A 22,488-nucleotide genomic window follows, 5' to 3' on the forward strand; every position below is an offset into this window, starting at 1 on the left:
TATAAAAGAAAGTTTTATTCTAATTACTGTAAAAAAAAAAAGATGAAAATAAATTCATGTAATACATTTCTAGCACTATAAAAAATAAAATCATCATCATTTGAATATGTGTGTATTCTAATACTGCCCAGACACATATTATGTTTGTCCTTATACTCTAAACTGGCAAGCAAAACTAAAGACATGTTTTTGTAAAACAAAATTGCAACAAGAAAATAAAGCTTATTCTATGAATAATAAAACTATATTTAAAAGATTTGCACATGGGTAATTTTCATGAATATAACAATAAGATTTTCTGTCGTCTATAGATGACAAAATATCACTGATTAAATCATTTTTAGATTTGAAATGATAAAAAATTGACTAATTTACATTCAAGTTTAAAGATTACAAAGAAGATATTACTTTAAAAAATTAAGAATAAAATATAAATGCAAAATACTTCAGCAAGTTATCAGCACCCTGTCAATAAAATTTATTTTTTTAATGACGAATTTAACAAATATTACCAATCACCCTGTGCCTGCATCTGTAAAAATGCAGAATAGATTATAATGAGATTCTTTCTTAAATCTGCATACTTATAAAGAACTATGCTAAGTTTACACAGATTTAGAGCAGTATGTACAATAAAGCTGCTATGATGCCAACATATTAAAACAAGAGGTCCATGGGCTAAAAATGACATAATAGTGAAAAATTCTGACCCCAAATTAAAGCCATGTTTTATTTGGTCGAAAACACCGTAAGCAAATTTATAGTTGGTCAAGAGGGAAAACCTGAATAAACCTCCCGACTCTTCATTTGAGATGAACTCACTCTGAAGTACATCTCAGGAAATAGCGTCTAAACCAATGAGAAATCACCAAAATTCCCGATTATTTAATATACACTGAAATCAAGGCAGACAAGGTGAATACTCAGACTCAGGACATGTATCACAGTATGTGTAAACTATTGCAAAATACTGCTAAAGTGTTTACTGGAAAAAAAGTACCAGTAATAAAAATATTAATACATGTATAAAAAAAGAAAAGAATAAGAAGGCACCATCTTGTACCATCATTTACACAAAAGTAGGACTTTTATTTTAAACTCAATGAAAGCTACTGATTTCTTTTCATGTGTGTATGAATCAAAGCATAGAATGATGCATCTTCTCTCCTTGTAAAAGCTACAATTATAGTACCCAGTAGAACATTACACAACATAAACTGTTATATTTTAAAGAAAGTTTGTAAATTGATCACCTATGACACCATATACTAAAAGTATTTCAAAACACCTATGCTCTACTATAATACATCTTAAAGAAAGGAACTGTAAATTATAAAGTTTCTGTCTTTGACACAACAAAGCATTGCTACAAGTACTTAGTTATGGACGGTATCTATATCAGTACAGCTGCCTTTGGCACAAAATAAGAGATATACTCAGGCACTCAGCACACAGCTTTGCTCTTTCCCGATGCTGCACCCTTTTTCTTTCCGCCTTTTTTCTTCCCCTTCTTTTTCTTGGCTGCTGATCCTAGTTCTGCCAGACGGGCTTTCCTTTCCTCGGCTAGTTCCCTTCTGCGCATTATTTCATTGGCTCTATCTGTAGAGGTAATTTTACAATGTATTTCTCTATAGAAACAGATATTTCCTGAAAGTTTTACATTGATATGATGCTATAAAGCAAATGCAGGAATGAATGAGGAAAGTTAAAATAGGCATCTGCACAGTTCATTTTATTTTTAAAATTTGTATTACTTTCTTAAAAATGTAACACAAAAGAGTTTCACCAACCTAAGTTTTTCTCTGCCAGCTTGAACTGCTTATATTCCACGGGAAGCCAGACTTTAGGATGACTTAATAAGCTGGAAAGTTTTGTAAAAGGTAATAATGAAGAATATATCAGCTAAATGTAACATGCAATTTGATTTTCACATGTAGTGATTTCAGAGAATAGATGATACATGTACAAACCTTGCTGAAGTTGAGCGAGGTAATTTGTTTTCAACATCATAGTACAAAGTTTTCCCCGATGGAGGATAAAGTGCTCTAAAATTAGAAAATTTAATCACAATGTAAACAGAACTATATTAATTATATGGGATATTAAATGAATGTATTAATGCTAAAGGTGCATTAGTTGTCGTGTAAAAACTTGCGACCCACCTCTCTAGGGTTTCTGGCCTGATGAATACGTCTGCAGCAGCCAACCTCTGATGAAGCTGGTGAGCCTCAATCTCATTCTCAGTGAAGATGTCCTGAAAACAGGGACACAAGGTTTTATCCTCAGATAATATATAAAGGTATTTGTCATGTTTAAATTTCTAATTTTTACTGTTCAAAAATTGAATTTGAGGGTGAGTTTAATATTTGCATCATTAAAATATTATGATAAGCATTACATCGTCTGGATTCTTGGAATTGATGAAGAGTGGTTTGGTGTATCTGACTTTAGGTTCTGATGCGACTCTACGCAGTGGGGCAGTTCTCACTCGACTCCGGGAGTAGGAAGCATAGTGCTCTAAAAATATATCATAGTTATTAATACATGTAATTACACATGGTAATAAACTTATGGCATGTACAATAATATGTACAAGACAACAGAGAGGACCATTTTTTCATATGATTATAATTTCACATGTACTTTATTTCAAATCTTGCATTTCAAATGATATTGAAAATAAATTTCGTTATTACCAGGGGTATGTCTAATTACAGTTATGAAAACTTACTTGAGTTGTCTGTTAGCTTGGCATTGACTTTAGTTTCTGCCATTTTCAGTACTATTTTGTTGACTTTGTTTTCCTTTAAACTAAAAAACAAAGTTAATACTTTTGAATATCTATATTTTCAAAGTTTCATAGAAATAATTAACTATCAAAGCAGTACGCTGTAGATTCCTTATATTACATGAGTACATAATATGTATTATCAAAGAGGCACTAAATTGCAAGAAGAGTTCATGATTGAACTGCTGATCTAGAGAAAAGCAGGTAAACTTATTTTCTGATTTCTGTGTTTCAAAATATATTAAAAAAATAAACCATATAGGAACCATGCAGCTTTTGGTTGTATTCAAATTGCCAAACTTTAAAACGTAAAAGTTTTTATTATCTAATTTACAACTAGATAGCAAAACCTTTACAACTGGACCTCTCAGATTTTAGCTTAAGTTTTAATGATATAAAAAAAATGTACAAATATGCACAAATATAGACTTCTTATCAATCTCTAAGTAGACATTTTTATGATTCAAGTACTTATTATACACTTACTTCTCAGCCTTGAGTGTACACTTGTATGTCCCACTGACTAATGTTTCTATATCTTCATAGTTTTTCTTTGGCTGAAACATATAGAAAAAATCTCAATCCTTTTTTCATATATACATTTCAGTCTTTTCAATGTAAATTCACATAAAATGCAAAGAATCTTCATTTACTATGTGTATAAACTGTTGGATGCACACTCACCTTCCTGGATGCACTCTTAACCTTGCCTCCTGAAGGTGGCCTCTCTTTCACCTCAACGCTTTCTTTCTGGTCATGTGTTATGTCTTCTGTTTCCTTTTCCTCATCCATCTTGCTGCTTTGGATTTCCTCTGTCATTTTGTTGTCTGAGGCACCAGGTTCTGGAAGCGTACTGTCTTCTGGTTTACATACTGGGGTTGCTGCATCATTTCTGCGTAGATGTTTATTGATCAAATTTTCTATCTCTTTCTCCCTTTCACTCAGTTCAGGTTTTGAGCTATGTGACAAATTGACTTTTTCATTCACTGTTCCTTTCAGTGTGTCAGTACACTCTTCCTTCTGCTGTGACACTTCAGACTTGCGTTGATTATGTGTTGCAGAGAGAGGTCGTCTAAGCATCTGAAATAAAACCCAACTGCATGTTACCAAACCAAATAAGACTGATTCTTTGTTTCTCATTATACATGTAATATGTAATAATTGTTAGGCAAATGGAAAACTCTTTGATTTTTTTTATCCTTTGAATGATTTCAAGATATTTTTGAATACATTTTGCTCTTTTTTCATATTTTTATGCTGAAATGAAATACAAAGCAATTCAATTTTTCAGATGAAGACTAGAATCTAAATATTAAATACCAGTGATTGGGAAGGGCTTGCGCCATGCGCCATAGTCGCATTGAAGTGAAAAATGGCGCATTAAATCAATCAATCATGGCGCCAAGGTGCGCATTCAATTTTTAGCAATGTTTTTTGGAAATATTTTGCATACGACTTTCTTTCTTGTTTTACTTTCGTTTTAAATGCAGTCAATTTAAAACAACAAATCTCATTGGTTGAAATCTGTCAAAAAGTACTTCGGTTAAACGAAGGACTTACATGAGTTGCTATACTTCATTCATTTGTATGGTAGGGCTGTTCCCTTTCCAAAACTGTCGTTATTTTAACACAAAGTATATGTTTTATAAGCAATAAATTTGCTGCATTTCATGGTTAAAAATCGGATTCGGTTTTAAAATGTGTTTTCTCTCATATTTCATATTTGTTTGTCACTTTGTTATTACTTAAAATGGCCCTTCAGATTATTTATGGCCCATTCAAATGAAATGGCCATCAAAAATTTTTCAGTTGCGCCATAGTCCCATTGACCATTTTGGCCTTCCCAATCACTGAAATACATGTGTCCTAATCCAATACTCAGTGTTAAAGGTTTACTATGGAAGAAATATTTCTCAGCTTACCTTCTTTTCTACAGACTTTACTTTATCAAGATGTGTTGCAACAGCACCCAATTTACCAACAGGCAGTTCTCCGTTTTGACTAGATTTGATCTTTTGTGACTGAAAAATTATATAAAAGTTTATTTATTACATCTGAGAGGTTTTTTTTTAGATAAAAAGATATGCCACATGCATCCACATAATGCAGCACACGTTTACTATTGTTTACTTTTCATGATAAATTGAAAAAGCAAGTCTACAGCTAGAATTATGACCCATTGGAATAAACTAATTTCTAATATTTGCCTTACATTATATAAATAAAATTAACAAACCATTTCACTGCTTGGCCTGTTAGTCAGCCTCTCTTTGGGAGCTTCGTAATGAGGTCGCTCACTGGACGGCCTGACCTTGACCCTGTGTTCCTCATCCAGTCCTACAAATCTCTCCCTGTCTCGACTCTTCAACAGACCACTTGCATCTATCACATTCTTTATAGTTGTTTCCCTTGGCTTGTATTCATCGAACTCAATTGTTTTAGTTGTCTTGTACGTATGGTTTGATGCTTGTGGAGTGGTTTCTCGGAAATGACTCTGCACAGATGTGGACCTTCTTGATAATTCATAATAGTTCTTGGGGGGTTCAGATACACACTTTGTTGGCATCCAGGACTCCAGTTTATCAGGTGTTATACCCTCTTTATCGGCCTTGGAAACACTCTCTTCCTCCTCATTGTCAGATACAACTCCCTCTACCATGGTGACGACATCTTTCTCTGGACGTTTCTTGCTGCCCTTTGATTTGGAGCTCCTCCTGACCTCATTCATGTCACTATAGGCCACACTAACTGTTGTGACGGGGGTGGAGGGCTTATTAGCAGACCTGGGTCTCTCATGAGTCAATCTTTTTTCACACTTTGTGTCATGACCTGGAGTTCTCTGTTTTAATGCAGAATTAAGAGGTTTTGGTTTCTTCGAGATTTCACAGTTCTCTTGACTAGCTTTGCGTTCAACAGTGTGCTTAGTATCTTGGTTCATTTCAATTGTAGGAATGTGGTTCTTTGGTGGCCCTGTACTGATGATGGACAATACTGACTCTAATTCCCCTCTATTCTGTGGAGAATGTCGCTTCTTCTTGGAATGTGTTTCCATGTCAGCCACTTTGTAGCCTAGGTTTCTTGGAGTGATATCTATAGTAACATTTTTATCCTCCCGGAATTTGACAGAGGTCTTTTCATTCAGTCCGATAAAAGATGATTCCTTGTGGTCCAGCTCTGCCAACTCTTCATCCCAGTCATCTTCTAAGCTATCGTCGTCCTCCTCAAACAGATCATCACAATCATCTGGTAGGGTATTGACATGACTGGACAATGAATTGTTGTCTAGTTTCTCTTTCAGAATTCTAGAGGGCAATGTAGCATCATCTTGTCCATTGACCTCCAATTGACCAGTATTTGGTTTATTACTTTTGCTGTGTGTGTAAGTAAATCCAGGTGTGTTTTCTGTAACAACAGGTGTGGGGGCATGTTCTTCAGTCTTGGCTAAAAGCCTAAAATTAAAACAAAGTTTACAAACATAATTAGCAATGTAATGGCATAAAGTGTCTACAATAATATGAAATTCATAAATTAAAATCAACATTATGCAAATCCAAATGTACCCCAAAAAAATTAACATATTAAAAAAAAACATGAGCATCATTTTAAAAGGTTCCTGCACATAAAATGAAGCCTTGGAATTACAGAGCTGCCAACTTTTTGAAATGACAAATAGTAAGGTGGGTTCGAGAGACCGCCTAGGCACCCTGCCGCTGAAGATATTTTGTAAAAGGACATGAAATCTGAGGCATGTTTTTATTTATTTTACTTAAAAACATTGACATGAATGTGATCGGCCTTCTAAAACTGTAAGGATGATACAAGCAATCCTTATAAGGATTATGAATGTATTTAAATAGTAGAAAGTATAAACTGCCAGCTATGAAAATGCCGGTATTATAAACTTTGAACTAGAAAAACCGAAATCGGAAGAATATAGAGAAAAATCGTAAGGCGTATTTTAGAGGCTGATTTCGTACGCCTTACGCCAAAATCGTAAGGGTTGGCAGCTCTGGAATTACAGGTCACTGTAAGTTTACCTTTCCGTATCTAGGTCACTGTCCTCTTCTTCATAATCGTCCTCCATCCTGGGGAGGGAGAAGTGAATGGGCTCTGGGGAGGCTGTCTTTGGGGGTTCTGTATTTATGACCTCATTTTGTTCTATGTCATTATCATCAACACTGAAATGTCAAAATTTTGTTCTGATTAAAAAGAGTTGCATTATAAAATATGTACATTCATAACATGATATACAATTTTATTTATACATGTACTGTAATGTTACATCAAGTATTTTAACCCTTTCACATGCCCTAGTAGCTCTGGTTCTAAAGGGGAAAACAAAAACTAATACATGTATGCTTGTTTAATATGCCCAAATAACCAAATAGCAACAATTCTGTTGATCAAGTCATGTGTTTGGTGTAAAGATAAAAAAGGTAAAACATCCAACAATTAGTACTTCAGCTTAAATCACAATGTTTATAATAATCTACGTGTTTTGATTGGTATGGGTGATAAAAAATACCATAAGAGCAGGTTTGCCCCCATTTACAAACAAACAATTGTAATATAAAAGCTGTTTTGAACAACATCAGATTCCAATAGATATTTCAAAGTGAACAAAATTTACCCCATGATTGCTGTTTTTGTACTGATATATCAATAAATTTATATGCAGTTTAACTGCCCCTTGACAACTTACTCCTGAGGAATGGGTGACCCTGCTGGAGCCGGTGGGGGTGAACCCCCAGACGATATCCTCCCACATAAAATATCACATGGAATGTCTGGAAAATAAAAGAATTTGTAATCCAGTTTAACAAGGATATTGTAAAACACTATTCAAAATTCCAGTGATTTTTCACCAGGTGAAATTCCATGAAGTATTGTTTGAATCAATAGTATTTATTTTACCTGTTGGTAGATCATCAGCAAACTTGAGGCCTGCTGGGGGCCCCACCCACCCAGTTGATGTGTGATGGACAGTTTTAGGGGGTCTTCCTGATGGATCCACTCGTGCACCTTTCACTGAAATAAGTTTTTTTTTAAGAAAGAAGGGGAAAATGATGATTTTTACCATTATCTCATTTTTCTTGATATTTGTTTTATTCAGCCATTTTTTATCAAACTTAATTTTGCCCTGTTTCTGTATCATGGCTGTATAGTAATGGTACCTTTAGAAGTGTATTTGGATTTAGGCAACTAAAATGTAGATAAACAGAAAGAAGGAAAAAACTATAAAATAATTTATGAAAGCTTACATTCAGAACATTTTTCTTTCAAACGATAACCATTTACTGAGATTTGGAGCTTATCAAGACAGATTTTATGGTACGTCTTGTGAACAGATTATTGTTGTAAAATTTACCTCCAATACTGGGTGCTCTGGGTGGGAGCTGGGATCCCTTTACATTGTGTAGCTCTTTTGCACTCTGAGGTCGAGATTTTTTTCCACTTGTAGGACGGTTGCGCCTGACTGAGGGTTTCTCAGACATTTGAGATCGCGCGCTGTGCTGAGCAAGTAGGTCAGGAATTGATCCATTACTTCCCCTAATATTCCAGAAAATGTTTAAAAGCTAACATCTCAAAATGTTTCCAGACTTTTAACATTGCTGTTACAACTCAGAAACTTCAAAACAGCATAATACATTTTGCATATAGTATATATTATTTAACAAGTACATGTACATGTAACAGATATGTATATATGATAATTTGCTGCATTCATTAGATAGTATGTACTATCCTATTTATCATATATCTAAAACATTTTTCATATGCAAGATCACATAAAATTATTTAAGCATTTCATTTTCATGACCAATATATATTTTGTAGAAAAAATACCAAGCAATAGCATTTTTTTGTAGAGTAACAGGTGGACCATTTGGTGTATTAGCTAGATCTGTATAACTCTGGCTTCTTTGTCCTCTATGAGATAGGTTTGTGGCTTTAAGGTCCTTTGGATCATGGATTCCAACATTGTACACTGAGGTCTTTATTTGGTCCAAATGCTGTAAGGAGCTGTGGGCAGAGCTCAACCAATTCTGTTTAAAAAAAAATCTTTGTTAACATTTTTGATGGATGCAGCTGTTTGATGCATCAAACATTACTTTTCCAACTATAAAATAGACAAAAATTAAGAATATGAGAATGATTGAAATATGTTAAAATTTATCATCAGAAACCTATGGTCAGTCTCACTTCTTTTCAAGGAAGGTAAGAGAAAACCAATCTAGGAATTCTAACGAGGGATTAACTGGTATTATTTTAATTTTTTTTTGGGGGGGGGGGGGGTGTTAAGTCATCAGATATTACCATCTTATCATTGTATTTAAAAACTAAGGTAATTATCCTCAATGTTTAAAGCAATTTTATTGCACTACTGAAATGAATCACTCAAAAAACATTTTTCTACAATTGTCATACAATAGCATTCTAGCTACTAGTTCGTATATAGAGTCACCTCTGTCCCTCTGTCTCTCATGCTCTCAGATTTGAAAGAGAATCTGAAACAAATCTTGCCATAATAGCACATTCAAAATAAAAATCACTGCATTACACAATTGATCTAAATTTCAAAAAAAAAATCAATAACTGAATTTCGAAGAAATAGAAGATGTTAATGTTATTACACATTTGCTGAATTTAATCAAAATATGTCTAGTGCAAATGTTAGTTTTCTTCAAAGTTCAAAAGTTTTCGAAATCCCATTAGGCCTATCTGAATATCACGTTTTATCAAACTGGAAACATGCAGAATTAGTCAACAAGTGACCAAAAACTTTTATCGTTGTTAATTGATTAAAAACAAACCTTTGAGGCAATAGCCCTTATTTCGTTACATTGATTTTCGAGCTCTTCGTCAAGTAATAAGGGTTCTGGTAAAGCCATTCTTATATTTCTACTGCAAAGATGGACTTGGAAGCCATGATAGTTTACATTGACTCCCGACTTACGAAATGTTAAAACGGATTTCATTGGATGAGAATTTGGATATACCCAATCCGTGTTATGCTTAGATAAGGTGTAAAGAGCATGCGCAGTCTTCCTTAGCAATTTTCGTAAACAAATATGGCTGCGGCCATGCTACAAAAAATATTGACCGACGTGAAGTAGATATGTGATTTATAACCGGCTTGGTAAATGGATTTTTGATGGTTTTGTTTCCTTGATATCTAAAAAAAAAAAAGCTCATTATGTGATCAAGTAATATGATTTTAATAGATTGAATAATACTTTAAATTTTTAATTCATCAACATTTTCCCATAAATTTATCACACAAGGAACATTGAATAACGAAATTCTGTCACATGGGCAATACTTATTTTATGTCATTGCAAAAAAAATGCATATATAATCATATCAAAGCATAAAATTATATGTAATTATCCCCCTTGACACACCAATACATTTGTACTGTGTGGTTTTTTAAAATAAATTTTAAAATGTTTTCTTACAAAAATGAAGTGCATAAATTTTTCATGAAATTTGATATCATAGAACAAGTTTTGACTTTTATCTCCCTTGATTTGGTGTGCTCTTTCGTTACAAAGGGGAGTTTTATTTCTGCACAAGCAGGCAGGTGGAACATTTATTGTTTATACTTAGCTGGATGTTACATTACATCATCAATATACCATCATAACTGACTGTTGGGATGCAATATAAGTGGATACAAACTTATCAACACACACATCTGGTCATTGTCCATTGGCACTCTGAATGACTCTTTCCCTTATAATAACTTCAAAGATCCCTATAGCTTTTTAGAAGAGGTTTGTACAATCAAAGAATTATTTTTTCACAACATATTTTCTAGGTGATTTCTGTTGGTTGAAGGCTAAGTAATGGCTGATTCAACAGAGAATTCTCCAGACAAGGAGTTTTTGGACGACAAGAGTGAAGCTGGGGATCAGAATGGCCCAGAAGACCAAGTCAAGGAGGGCACTGTTGCTTCAGACCAAAGTCCATTTGAGATTACCTTGTCAGAATACAAACCAGATCCCAAGCTCATCAATGTGCACCAATTCTATCCCTCCTTGGAACACCAGTTCCACAAATCTGCTTCCAAGTTTGAGGAGGAGCAGAATAAGAGGACTGAGGATGCCATGAAGGAGATTGTCGAGGAGTCCTCCACATTCGCTTTGACGGACAACGAGGGTACCATGGTAACCACGGATGTGGAGACTACCCAAGATTCCATACAGATCCGTAGTAAAGGAGAGAGCACTGACGGAACTGATTCCAACAATTCAGGGATGCCGGTAATTTCTTGTTTAGTTTATTATCATCATTTGTGCTTAACAGGTTAAGCTACAGCTTGAAATTATGGATTAAATTTCTTGAAGTTACTGTATTAATTTCCAAATGGTAATTTCAGGGAGAGAAAGATATACTTTCAGTTTTGACGGTAATTAAGACACTGGACAGGTTTTATAATAATCACCCCCTGTTGGCACAATAAAATGTAATTGAACATTTAACTGTACACACCTGTGTTTTATTTTATCACAATGTGTAATGTATTGCTATTTTAAATTGATCATGTGATCACACTTACTTGCAGTCCTGAAACATACTATTTACCACTTAAAATGTTTGTGAAAAAAATAAAAAAACTTACCATATTCCTGGCACATACCAAGGTCAATGTCCTAACTTTTCTTATGTTACATGTAACAGTATTTATGATAATTATTTTGAGGAAGCAATATTAGCAGACAGCTTTATAAATGATTAAATTTGCACTTTTACCTATAAAGCTGAAACTATAAATACTTGTGATTCCTTTAATTTCAGACACACAATTCAAATTACAATAGCTTCGATCTACAAAAAGAAAAGGAAAATGATTTTTGATAAACTACATGTACTTTTGAAATTTGTTATCTTGAATATCATGGATAAGTTGAAGTGATTTTGAAGTCGCTAGTACTTGTTCTTTTAAATATTTTATCCTCTGACAGTATACTAGTATTAAACTTGGATATCTCAAAGTTTTTTCATGATCCCATTGAGTTTCAGTTAATGAAGTTGACTGTATATATAAATTTCTGTCAAGTATATCTGCAGAAAGAAATGCCAGTGTGTTGAACTGTGATCCTTGCGAGCTGTAAATCAAATTCCCTATGTCGTTAAATGACTTGATAACATTTTCATTTGACAGAACAAGGACGGGTTGTTCAGTACTGCAGTCAGTGAGGAAACGTTACAGAAAGCTAAGGCGAAAGGGAAGAGTATATTCCAGACAGAGGACTGGGGGACCGTGGCTCAGTATTCCCCGGGGATGCAGGAGATAGTGGACCAGAGAGCACAAGAACAGTATGTAGTAGTGTTAGATACATGGCATCCTACTAGCTTGGGCTAGTGGGTTAACCCTTTAGCTCAATGGACTGGCAAGCCAGAGGCCCTGGGTTCAGTCCTCAGCAGAGGCACAAAATTGTCTCTGCTTACATAGTTGTACATGTACAAAGTCATTTCCTAGCAACAGGCCAACATCAAGAAATTTAAATTTACTTGTAGAGAAGTACAAAATAAAAATTGCCAATAATTGGTGTTAAAATTATATCTAAAAAGTTATTCCCATGACAAAGTTTCTTTTTTTTCGGTTTTACTAAACTTTGTATTTTTCTTTGTTAAATATTCTAAAGTTTAATGTTGGATGATATGTTTGATTGATTCCCTGATACACTGTATGTTAATTCTAGTTTCAATGATGCTATGAAAGCCAAAGAGGAAGGGAGGTTTGAGCAGGTTTTAAAGAGCATTTCTAAAGCCATGGGACTCCGGACAGATCCAGCCTATTACATAGAGAAAGCGGAGGCTTACATACAGCTGTGTGACTTCCAGTCAGCCATCTTGAATTACAAGAAAGCCTGTTTACTGGACCCAGACAATGTGGAGTACTATTCCAGACTGGCATTTCTGTATTATTTTATGGGACAGACATTATTTGATCAGAGACTTTATCCTGAAGCCTTAGAATCATTTGCGAGAGCAGCTGAGATGAACCCTGACAACACTGGCTATCACATCAGAAGGTAAATTAGTTGTATCATATCTTTAACAGTCGACTAATATCTGCTAATTTACCACTTGATTATCATCTTTGGTAGCCAATTGGTTTACTGTAAAATAGTATATTTTTGTGGGATCAAATTTTCAATGTTTGAGGAAAAAAATATTAGTTTGTGGAGACTTTGTGGTTGGAGAAGGTCTAGTAGAAATGCATAAGGAATTTCAAATTTTGTGGTGGTCAAAAATTCCGGGGTCTCTCCATGCCTAGAAAACAATGAAAATTAAACGCCCATGAAAATTAAAGATTTTACAGTTTGATCTGTTCCTTTAGAGTGTAATTGTAAACCCTTAGGCTAGGGAAGATGCTAGATTATGCTCAACTTCTATATTTATTTACATTCCTTGTGGATGTACAACTTACTATTTAAAGTGTTCATTTTCTATTTTTGGTTTATTTGGTGGTTAATTGTGTTTCTGAATTTTAGCATGACCTGTCTAGCAGCTCTACACAGACATGGTGAATGTTTGGCCTTAGTCAACAAGAGATTGGAGACAGACAATGAAAACCCTGATCTGTACATCATGAGAGCAAGGCTACACGAGATGTTTAGAAATGTAAGGCTTTATACAGTAATACTTAATACTTCTTCAAATGAGTTCCTATCTATTTAAGTGCTTTTGCTCATAGAAATGTAAAGTTCATGTCAATATTATTACAAAGTTTTCAACAGTAAACTGGAATGCAGTATCTTTTGCTGTGTTTTAGACCACCCTTTGTTATTATGACATCAAAGATGCCCTCCAAGTAGACCCAGATCACCAGGAGGCCCAGGCCATGATGGCTAAGATGGAGAAGAGAGCCCAGGACAACAAGCGGGAGGCCATGCAGCTAAACCTGCTGGGGAAACACCGAGAGGCCCTACAGAAGATCTCTATTGCCATAGATACTGATCCTGTTGTGGCTGATTTTCATGTATTAAGGTAGCCTAATACAAATTGCTTTTATGTGACTACCTATTCAAAATGCCTTATTGCTATAATTTTTTTGTTTTTTGTTTAACCAATGGAATGAGTATAAAACCAATACAGAATTTATGGAAACCATTGAATTTTTGTCCATTTCTTTCCATAATTTTACAGTAAAAATGTTTTGTCTTTATAAAATAAAATGTATAGTTTAAAAGCTATTTTTTTAATGAGAAAACATTACAATGATACTCGTGATACATTTTCAGAGGTTCACTCCACCGGCGACTGGGAGACTATAATGCTGCTATCGATGACTTCCTGTTGGCTCTGGACAAGTGTGAGCACAATGAAGAGTCAGCTGTCTACATTGACTCCCAGAGACAGCTGTTGTTGACCTACAATGACTTTGCTGTGGAGTGTTTTACCAAGGGCTTTTATGAAGAAGCCATTATTTTACTAAATAAAGCTATCAAGGGAGAGAAGCGTGAAAAAGGATTGTATATCAACAGGGGAGGTTAGTTTCAATTCTTGAGCCATTCAAAATTTGATTTACAAAAAAATCTAGAACTATAGTATTCTTTACAGTACACATATATTTTATGTTCTGTTTTTTTTTATCAGATTGCTTTTTCCGACAGAATGACTTTAACTTTGCCCTATAGGACTCTTTGCTATATACACATATATATGTATATTATATTTTCTGATTTTTTTTAGATTGCTTTTTCCGGCAGAATGACTTTAACTTTGCCCTACAAGACTACTGTCAGGCCCTGGAGTTGGACCCGGCTGATGACAACATTAAGTCTCGTATCTCCGTCATTTACAATGAGTTTGGTGTTACTGCTTATCAAGACAAAAATTACTCTGTAAGCGCATACACCACCTACATATTTGTCATTCTGGATTGTTATTGTCTTACTAACAAGCTGTTGTTCTGTTTTGTATTCACTCTTTTTGGGTGTATTTTTCTAGGAAGCTGAAGACAAGCTCACACAAGCAATACAATACAATCCAAAAGTAGGTCAGTACTATATAACAAGGTCCAGATGCCGATACATGCTGGAGGTAGGTATACATGTACTATGTTACCATCATATTCTGATATTCGTATCCAAACTACTTTGATGCCATTTCAAAAGAAATACATGTACAATGCATTGATACATTTTTTTACTTCCTTTTATGACAGAATATCCATGGTGCCAGACTTGACCTAATTATGGGGCTTTTACTGGACCCCACCAATCAGGATGTGCTCTCAATCTTATCTCGTTTGTTTCCCGGGAAATCTATTGGTGACGTCGTCAATAGCCGGGCAGCTGATCCAGCCAAGATAGCAATCCGAGCAATACTCAATATTCAACCTCAGAAATCTCAGGCCAAAGTCACGTATGATGCTTTCACAGAGAGGTAAGACAATATGGAGCCATGGAATTGATTTATTGGAATAATTTATTATAAATATTCTTACAAAATATATCAAGAGAAAAAGTTCTTTAAAGAATTTCAAAGATTGGGTTTTATCGTTCTAAAATATTGTTATTTTTTTATGTTGTATGTACAGTTTTTTTTTCTGTTTTGTTCATATAGTGGAGTTGTTCTTTTATTTGATGTTTTATTGTTGTGTTTTGTTTATGCAGTGGAGTTCTGGACAGTCATGCCACCCATTCCATCCCTCCTAAGTCTGCCCAGACCACATGGAGTCAGGCTGATACTGACGTGTCCACTGTGGAGGACAGTCTCATCCGTCCCGGGGGGTGCTTCCCTTCTCTCAGGGCCTGTATGAAAGAGAAAGACTTCAACATAAGACTTGCCATTGAAAAGAAACATGTAGGTGTTCTAAACAAACAAAGAAATGCAATTAAAGATAAAATTTGTCACATCATTTGAATATTATTATACCTTGGTGCTTTTATATTTGAAATTGTACGAGGGAAAAATAAGGTCAAGGTTGTACAAAGGGTCACAAACATTTTAGATTTCTATTTCAAACAATATTTCTCAACCTCAGAGGTTATCCTGCAACATTTATGAAAATGAAAACTTTATTTCTTAAATATACTGTGAAATGACTAATTTTCGTGGGGTTTAATTTTCCATGTTTTTGAGGTGTGGAGAGACCCTCGTATTCATGATCACCTGGAAATGTAAAATTTCATATACATTATTACACAAAAATGCTCCAACCTTGAAATCAAATCCCCACAAACCAATATTTCTCAAACCTCAAAAAATTTAACCCCACGAAAATATGTGAATTTACAGTATACGACAAGCAAGGATGTAAATGTGTCATTCTTTGTGTACATGTATGAATATTTAAGTATACTTGTGTATAATTTTAGTGTATGTTATTCTTACAATATGTGTCTGTGATATATTTGTGTAGGTCCATGAGGAGGTGTCTGTTGCCTTAAAGGAGAGAAAGAGCCTGCGATATGACGGGGCCCGGGTACAACCCCTCCCCCCTCCAGCTCCCAACCCTAACTCACAAAAAGCCCCACCACCCAGGGAAAGATTCATCAAGGATGCTTTTGGAGGAAAACAGAAGGTCATGACCTACAACTGGCGAAAGTTCACCATGGGAATAGGTCTGTCTGATGTCAAGGACATTTGATGACCTGCATAACATTGTCATGTCAGTCTGTTCTGTGAAATAGTTAAGCATTGAATTCATATTTTTGTCTGTCTTCGGTCCTATAACACACCTGGCCGTGCCGACAAATTGAATACAGCGCGTTAGCGCGGTAGATAAATTTTCGGCACGGCCAGGTGTGTTATAGGACCGAAGACAGACAAAAATATGTCTGCTTATATTTACTTTCAATTTTCCTTTTCATAATTGCTTATTTCGTTAAGAATGTGAATTTAACGCTTTTATACGCGGTTTTAAGAGCCGTTTGTGACGTCAGATGACGTTGCAAAGTTAAATAACGCAAACAAACATTGCGAGGAAAAAAAGTATATTTTAAACGCACATTTGTAGTATATATAACAGGATTATATAATAATTGAGTCAAAACATTGTACATTTTGGTGTTGATTACAGAAAAAATGCATACAATGTAGTTCCTACTGTGATATGACAACGTGTGTTATAGAAATTTGAATGTCGTGGATTTCTAATGAATTTCATAAGGAAAAATACACGGAATGTAAATATTTATGTGTAAATGTCTTTACTATCAATTTAAAAGGGAACTTCTTGTATATTTGTTTTACCATGTGTATATAAATGTATATATGTATATAAATATGAATGTGTACAGAAGTTTACTTGATATAAACATCTTTTGTATGAGATGAAATATTCAATAAATGAATTTGATTTTTACATGTGTAGGAAATATATACTATAATTTACATGTAAAAAAAAAATCAATGGATACATTACTGGAAGAGTATATACATGTACTTACCTTTAGAAAATTAACATTTTGATGCAATAGTAATGCAGTAGAACTATACAAAGTTAGGTATTTTGTGCTATTTCCTGATTGCACCAAAACATATTTGTCTTGATTTTTTTAATACATGTATACTCAAGACCTAAGTATGTTTTGAATAAGAGTGTTAATTATAACATCTGTAAAAAATTTTAGTATTCAATAACAGGCTAATATGTTTATATACAGGTGTATGTATCTTTAGTGTAATGATCAGATTGTGTAAGAAAATGGAAATTAATTTGTACATTTCAATCTGTCATTGTAAATCTGCTGAGTTTTACAATCTTTGAAAGACTTGCCAGTCCAGAATATGAGAATTTAACATAGTACTATTAATTCATTTAAAAGCTTGCTAAGGACACTGTCTTAGACTTGTGTGCTGATAGGAATTCTGTGCACTTTCACTGTGGATTTTTATGAATGCTGTAATGAGAAGACTGGGAACTGATGCCTGTTATTTTAATGTGGTGCTGTGTGGGCTGTCAAGCTACTCACAAAGTGGTTTTGTTATTTATTGACTGATAAAATAAATGATAAAAAATCTTCAGTTAGAAATTCTCTCTCTTTTTTGGCAGTCACATGTAGACCTTTATTTAACTGGTGAGCACACTTTTCAAAGTACTTTCAAAGATTAAAGAATGCTTTTTCTATTTCTGCAAAATACAGAACCATTAAACCTCTGGTATAGTCCTTGACCTTTGTAACAGGGTTACAGTATAATGAAGTTCCAATGCTCTCACACATGTATGTAGCAAATTGATATATGCAGACACCAAAATGTGTTTGAATGTTCTCAAAAAATATTTATCTATTATGAAGTAGTGTAGAGTAATCCTTTTTGGAATGCAAGGAAAGTATGAAGTTCAAGGTCACATAGGAATCATCAAGGTCAGAAAAGTATAACACAACTCAACTGCTCACACCAATAAATAAAATTTCTTTTTTAATTATATGGACAGTTTCTTACAATAATGAGGTAAATGCAAAACAGGGAATAGTGAGGTCAAGGTCAGAGGAAAGGAAATAGTTCAGAGATCTGTAACAGTTGAATTATCTTTACCAATTTATATCAATAATAAAGTATATCAAACATCTTAAACAGTTTCTTTAAAACTAGGCAAGCACAAATGAATAAAAAACAAGGTTGTAAGAAGGTCATGGTTAGAAAATTATGTCAATTTGAATAGCTCTCACCAAAATGTACCAGTGTATAAGCAAGGGTGAAATATATCTTGGGCAATTTCTTTGAAACTGAACTGAAGGCAAACTGTGGTATGATTTTGTCAATGTCACATGAAGGTCAAGATGAAAAATTCTGAAACACTTGAATGGCTCTCATCTATGTATGAAATTTGATTAAAATAGCTTAAAAGCTGATATAAATGTATATTAAGGTGACGGAGAATGGAAAAGTTCCAGGACAAATACATGTACTATGTCCTTGTGCTCTGGTCTTCATGGTGGGTCACTTAAATCTTTAAAAAAAAAAATAAAAAGGAAAAAAAGAAACAATTTAATGGTACATGTAATGAAAAAAAATATTTCAATTCTACTACTTATTTTCTATTTCAGGAGAAACAAATTGTTAAAATAGCAATACTTCAATGGCAAAGTCTTTATTATTGAGAAACGTTTTAATGTTTTTTATTACTTTAAAATTCTGTTGTTTTTAAGAATGATTTTCTGAAATTAAAGTTTCTCTGTACCTCTCTCTCTCTCTCTCTCTCTCTCTCTGAATAAAGAAGTGAATTTATATATGATAAATGCAGTAGATCTATGATTTAAATTAAAATTTGCTTAATAAGATTTCTGCTATGCAACACAGTGCTGTGAAAAATGAACTGTCATTCAGCAGATTTGGCATGATTTAGCACAACACGGTAAGGAATGTCGCACATTCCATCGAGGTGCTAGAGTTATTCCCCTCTAAACCCAATACAAGCGTGCTATTGTTAGCGTGTCACATATCATAAATCCAGGTATTATTTACCTGGGTACATAAGATATACCTATAATTTACAACAAAATGTTAATCGTGCACAAAAAATTACAGCAGTTCTTCGAAAAATGATAACGACATTGTCTGTTAGATAGAAAACTCTTTGTTCAGGTGTGTTAATTGCGGTTTTTGGTCGATCACGTGACCAAGAGTTAATTCTGGCAGTGTCAAGTTGAGTTTCACATGTTGAAATTTGTCGTCTGTTTTGAAATGGTGTTTACAAATTTGTGAAGGAGGAATGTTTTTCGCGAGGGTCATGAGATGAGGGGAACGTCACCCAGAACCCCTGGGGTAGCTTTGAAGCTACAGGTGGGGTTTTATTTCGGTAAGTTTAAGGTATAAACATCGTAGATGACCCGTTGACCAATGCTGTAGATGGCGGCGCAATAACAAAGCAATCTGCATTCCATTTATTGGGGGATTCATTTTAAAATCTGTCAAAGATTAAACTTAGTTTTGTACATCAGATCACTCAGTATGTGGCAGATGTCGATCTCTCCCCGCTCTTCTCCGAACCTTCAAAATTCTGAAAATTGTATGTTATTATGCTGCATGTTGTGTAACCATCTTCTGTAATATAATTGACATAGGACATTCCTTCCTGTATGCATTTAAGCCAGGTATTCAAGTTGGATATTCTGGTGTTTCAACAGCTTGTAAACTAGCACCTCATCGATATATTGAATAATTCATTTATTAATTAAATGCACACAGAGTTGAAATTGATAATATATAAAAAAATCTTCCAAATAATTTAGCATTATAATTTGACTAAATTTGACTAAGGATTGGTCTAGTTTGTATAATTACTCAGGTCTCTAGCATTTTAAATACATTTTTAAGAATTAAAATTCATTTGCCACAAATAGTTTGTAAGTTGGTTTCATTGAAATTGACCCGTTAATTTAGAGAAGTTGAAAAATGTTAAAACTATAACAGACAACTCACATTGAAAAGAGAGACAGTTTAGAAAGCAAAAGGTTACAACTATTTAGAATTTTAAACTATTTTTTAAAAAAAATAATATATAACAATATGGGTATCAGGTGTCAAAAATCTATAAATGAAAACTAGGGACTTATCCAGAGTATTGTAATGTTTTACAAGTCGGATCAACATCTTCCTGTTTCAAGTATTCTCTGCTTATGCTATCATTAGAAAAGAAAATTATAAACAGGGAGAGGTTAAAATGTCAAGGGCTGATTGATGGTCTATACCTTACCAATCTAGCATCATTTCAAAATTTTGAGCACAACAAAAATAGAAAAAGTAAAATCATCACACATGATAGGAATTCTGACAATGCAGAAAGCATTCTGGTTTCAAATTTAAAATGTAAATTCAATTGACAGTTTAAATGACCTTGACATTTAATTTGAGTCAAGGTCCAATAATCATGATAATAAATTATATTTTGTGTATATGAAGTTTGATACATATGTAAATTACAACTGTCATTGTTTTAAATAAAATGTTAAAGTATAAATTCTTTGCTGAACATTTCTTGAAAGTCATCATTACACAATGCAAAATACCGTATAATCCCTATTAAGCGCCCCTGCCCCTAAAAGCACCCCCTTAGGTCTTTTTCAATTGTCAGGAAGTAAGGGCCCCCCTGTACAGTGATTAAAATCATCTAGAATCGTATCAAAAGTCTGCCAAAATTTAGAGAAATGAAAATGAAATCTGTCTATAATCCCATTTCTCAGTGGAAAATGAATCATTTAGCTTTTTTTTTCAAAGATTTTTTGAAGTTGAAATATGACATTAAATATCATAAAGAGAATACTAATAAAACCTCCCCCTTCTGCAATTTTTTAAGTGCCCTGGGCGGTTAATAGCTAGGGATAATACGGTATTTATTGCCAAGAAAACAGTGTTTAACAAGATATCAAACAGTTAGAATTTTATCATTGATTTTTTTTTTTTGGGGGGGGGGGTGGCATTATAACAAGCATAACATTTGTATACCTATTTTAGATTATCCTGAAAAGGTCTTAAGAAAATAAAAATAACACCACTAGGTTCACTATTACAGGTTATACAATACCCTGTATGTTTAATTTTAGGTTATTCTTCTGAATCAATGGATTCCAAAATAACAATACTTTTATATTCCTAGTAGGTTTACTTTGCAGGTGGATGTTTGTACAATAACAGTAGAACTGAAATTCTTGTATAAACTTGAAAACAATATCTATTTATACATTCCACATATACTTAAACATACATATATCTATCTGTAAACAAACTGCAGGGAAAGAATTTTAATGAACAAGAATTTTAAAAGTCATTTCATATTTCAGTGAATGGTATGACCCCTTTGATGTTTAAGTCATATTATCATCTAATGTTCCCATATGAAAAAAAAAAGAATTTTACATCTGTGTTTTAAAACTTTGATATTATTTCTAAGACTTCAAATGGAAATGAATGGTATACCTCCCTTCCAAACCCAATTAATCACCAAACTTGGCAAGCCATGCCGCCTTTTTATAGATACATTTATGATCTCGGTCTCCTATCTCCTAATAACGGTGATAAGCTGATAAAAACCCGCTTTGTTACAATGATGTGGAATTCAAATTTTTCATTTTGGTATCTTGATTATGATAAATATATCAGTTTCATATAGTGGAGGTTATGTCATTTGACACTTTGTTAAATTATTATATATACACAGCTAGCTGTGACCATTTCCTGAATGAGTATTTTTTCATAACAATTTTTAGTAGTTAAATATCATCAGTTAAATGGAAATGATTATAATCTACCTGCTCTGCCTTAGATTGGAATGCTCTGAAGAACTTGATAGTCCCAAAGACCTTTTTTTTTAAATAAAAACTTTATCTATCTTTTAAAGTGTCTTAATTGATACCTCAAGACTTATAAGTAAGTTGAATTAATTTAAATGAGATAATTATATATATTTTAACATTCTTTTAAATCTCAAAGTTTTCTTATCTGATGTAAATTTTCTTATCCTGACAAAATATCTTTATTCTCTCAAGTTAGTTCAAATAGAGAATCAATGTATGTATAATAATACTTTATATTTACATGTATTTAGTTTAATACCACTGATTATTTTTTTTACCCCTTGTTTACATGTATTAACTTTGCTTTTTCCTAAGTCCAGGAAGCACACATAGATGGCAAAGTCCAGTAAGACATTATCTTGATTTTTAAGTTAAATAACCTACAAACAATACACATATTTAGATAAATCTGCTTTGTCACTGTTAACATTGCATAAAATT

General features: G+C 33.6%; 3 protein-coding genes across 4 annotated transcripts in view; 2 read left to right on the forward strand and 1 right to left on the reverse strand.

The window, feature by feature from the left end:
• Positions 1-1,309: 1,309 nt before the first annotated feature.
• On the reverse strand, positions 1,310-9,768 carry LOC134274490 (titin-like). Its single transcript, XM_062756769.1, has 16 exons — positions 9,604-9,768; positions 8,636-8,835; positions 8,157-8,338; positions 7,703-7,816; positions 7,491-7,575; positions 6,826-6,966; positions 5,025-6,237; positions 4,711-4,809; positions 3,473-3,868; positions 3,275-3,345; positions 2,732-2,811; positions 2,399-2,517; positions 2,163-2,254; positions 1,971-2,045; positions 1,791-1,861; positions 1,310-1,599 (listed from the first exon to the last, which is right to left on the reverse strand). Exons 1-16 carry the CDS (start codon positions 9,766-9,768, stop codon positions 1,445-1,447), a joined length of 3,258 nt encoding a protein of 1,085 aa, XP_062612753.1. The 3' UTR covers positions 1,310-1,444.
• An 88-nt stretch (positions 9,769-9,856) lies between these two features.
• LOC134274491 (tetratricopeptide repeat protein 16-like) lies at positions 9,857-16,437 on the forward strand. Of its 2 annotated transcripts, none has more exons than XM_062756770.1 (12): positions 9,857-9,947; positions 10,611-11,055; positions 11,958-12,112; positions 12,499-12,831; positions 13,294-13,423; positions 13,575-13,789; positions 14,044-14,291; positions 14,495-14,646; positions 14,753-14,845; positions 14,970-15,190; positions 15,421-15,610; positions 16,170-16,437. In XM_062756770.1, exons 2-12 carry the CDS (start codon positions 10,639-10,641, stop codon positions 16,395-16,397), a joined length of 2,382 nt encoding a protein of 793 aa, XP_062612754.1. In that variant the 5' UTR covers positions 9,857-9,947; positions 10,611-10,638; the 3' UTR covers positions 16,398-16,437. The 2 variants fall into 2 exon arrangements, with proteins under 2 accessions (XP_062612754.1, XP_062612756.1); XM_062756772.1 differs by having other exon boundaries at positions 9,894-9,929.
• A 2,963-nt stretch (positions 16,438-19,400) lies between these two features.
• LOC134274488 (protein crumbs-like) overlaps positions 19,401-22,488 on the forward strand; it is a 46,813-nt gene continuing 43,725 nt past the window's right edge. The window contains exon 1 of the mRNA XM_062756765.1: positions 19,401-19,553. Within this exon, the coding sequence (XP_062612749.1) occupies positions 19,490-19,553 (64 nt within the window). The 5' untranslated portion in view covers positions 19,401-19,489. The remainder of the gene's footprint in view (positions 19,554-22,488) is intronic.

Source organism: Saccostrea cucullata, unplaced genomic scaffold (genome assembly GCF_032062105.1).
Source record: "Saccostrea cucullata isolate Sc308-1 unplaced genomic scaffold, CSIRO_AGI_Scuc_v1 ctg265, whole genome shotgun sequence".
Classification (NCBI taxonomy): Eukaryota; Metazoa; Mollusca; class Bivalvia; order Ostreida; family Ostreidae; genus Saccostrea; species Saccostrea cuccullata.

What these genes read in the sequence shown, in the direction of transcription:
- LOC134274490 (XM_062756769.1), bottom strand. Translation starts at nt 9,768, where the DNA reads ATGAAATCCGTTTTAACATTTCGTAAGTCGGGAGTCAATGTAAACTAT. An exon ending in TGCTGATGATCTACCAACAG is followed by an intron (nt 7,576 to 7,702) that starts GTAAAATAAATA and finishes TTTATTTTCCAG; the next exon opens with ACATTCCATGTGATATTTTA. An exon ending in GGGTCACCCATTCCTCAGGA is followed by an intron (nt 6,967 to 7,490) that starts GTAAGTTGTCAA and finishes TTGACATTTCAG; the next exon opens with TGTTGATGATAATGACATAG.
- LOC134274491 (XM_062756770.1), top strand. Translation starts at nt 10,639, where the DNA reads ATGGCTGATTCAACAGAGAATTCTCCAGACAAGGAGTTTTTGGACGAC. An exon ending in CCAACAATTCAGGGATGCCG is followed by an intron (nt 11,056 to 11,957) that starts GTAATTTCTTGT and finishes TTCATTTGACAG; the next exon opens with AACAAGGACGGGTTGTTCAG. An exon ending in TATGATGCTTTCACAGAGAG is followed by an intron (nt 15,191 to 15,420) that starts GTAAGACAATAT and finishes TTGTTTATGCAG; the next exon opens with TGGAGTTCTGGACAGTCATG.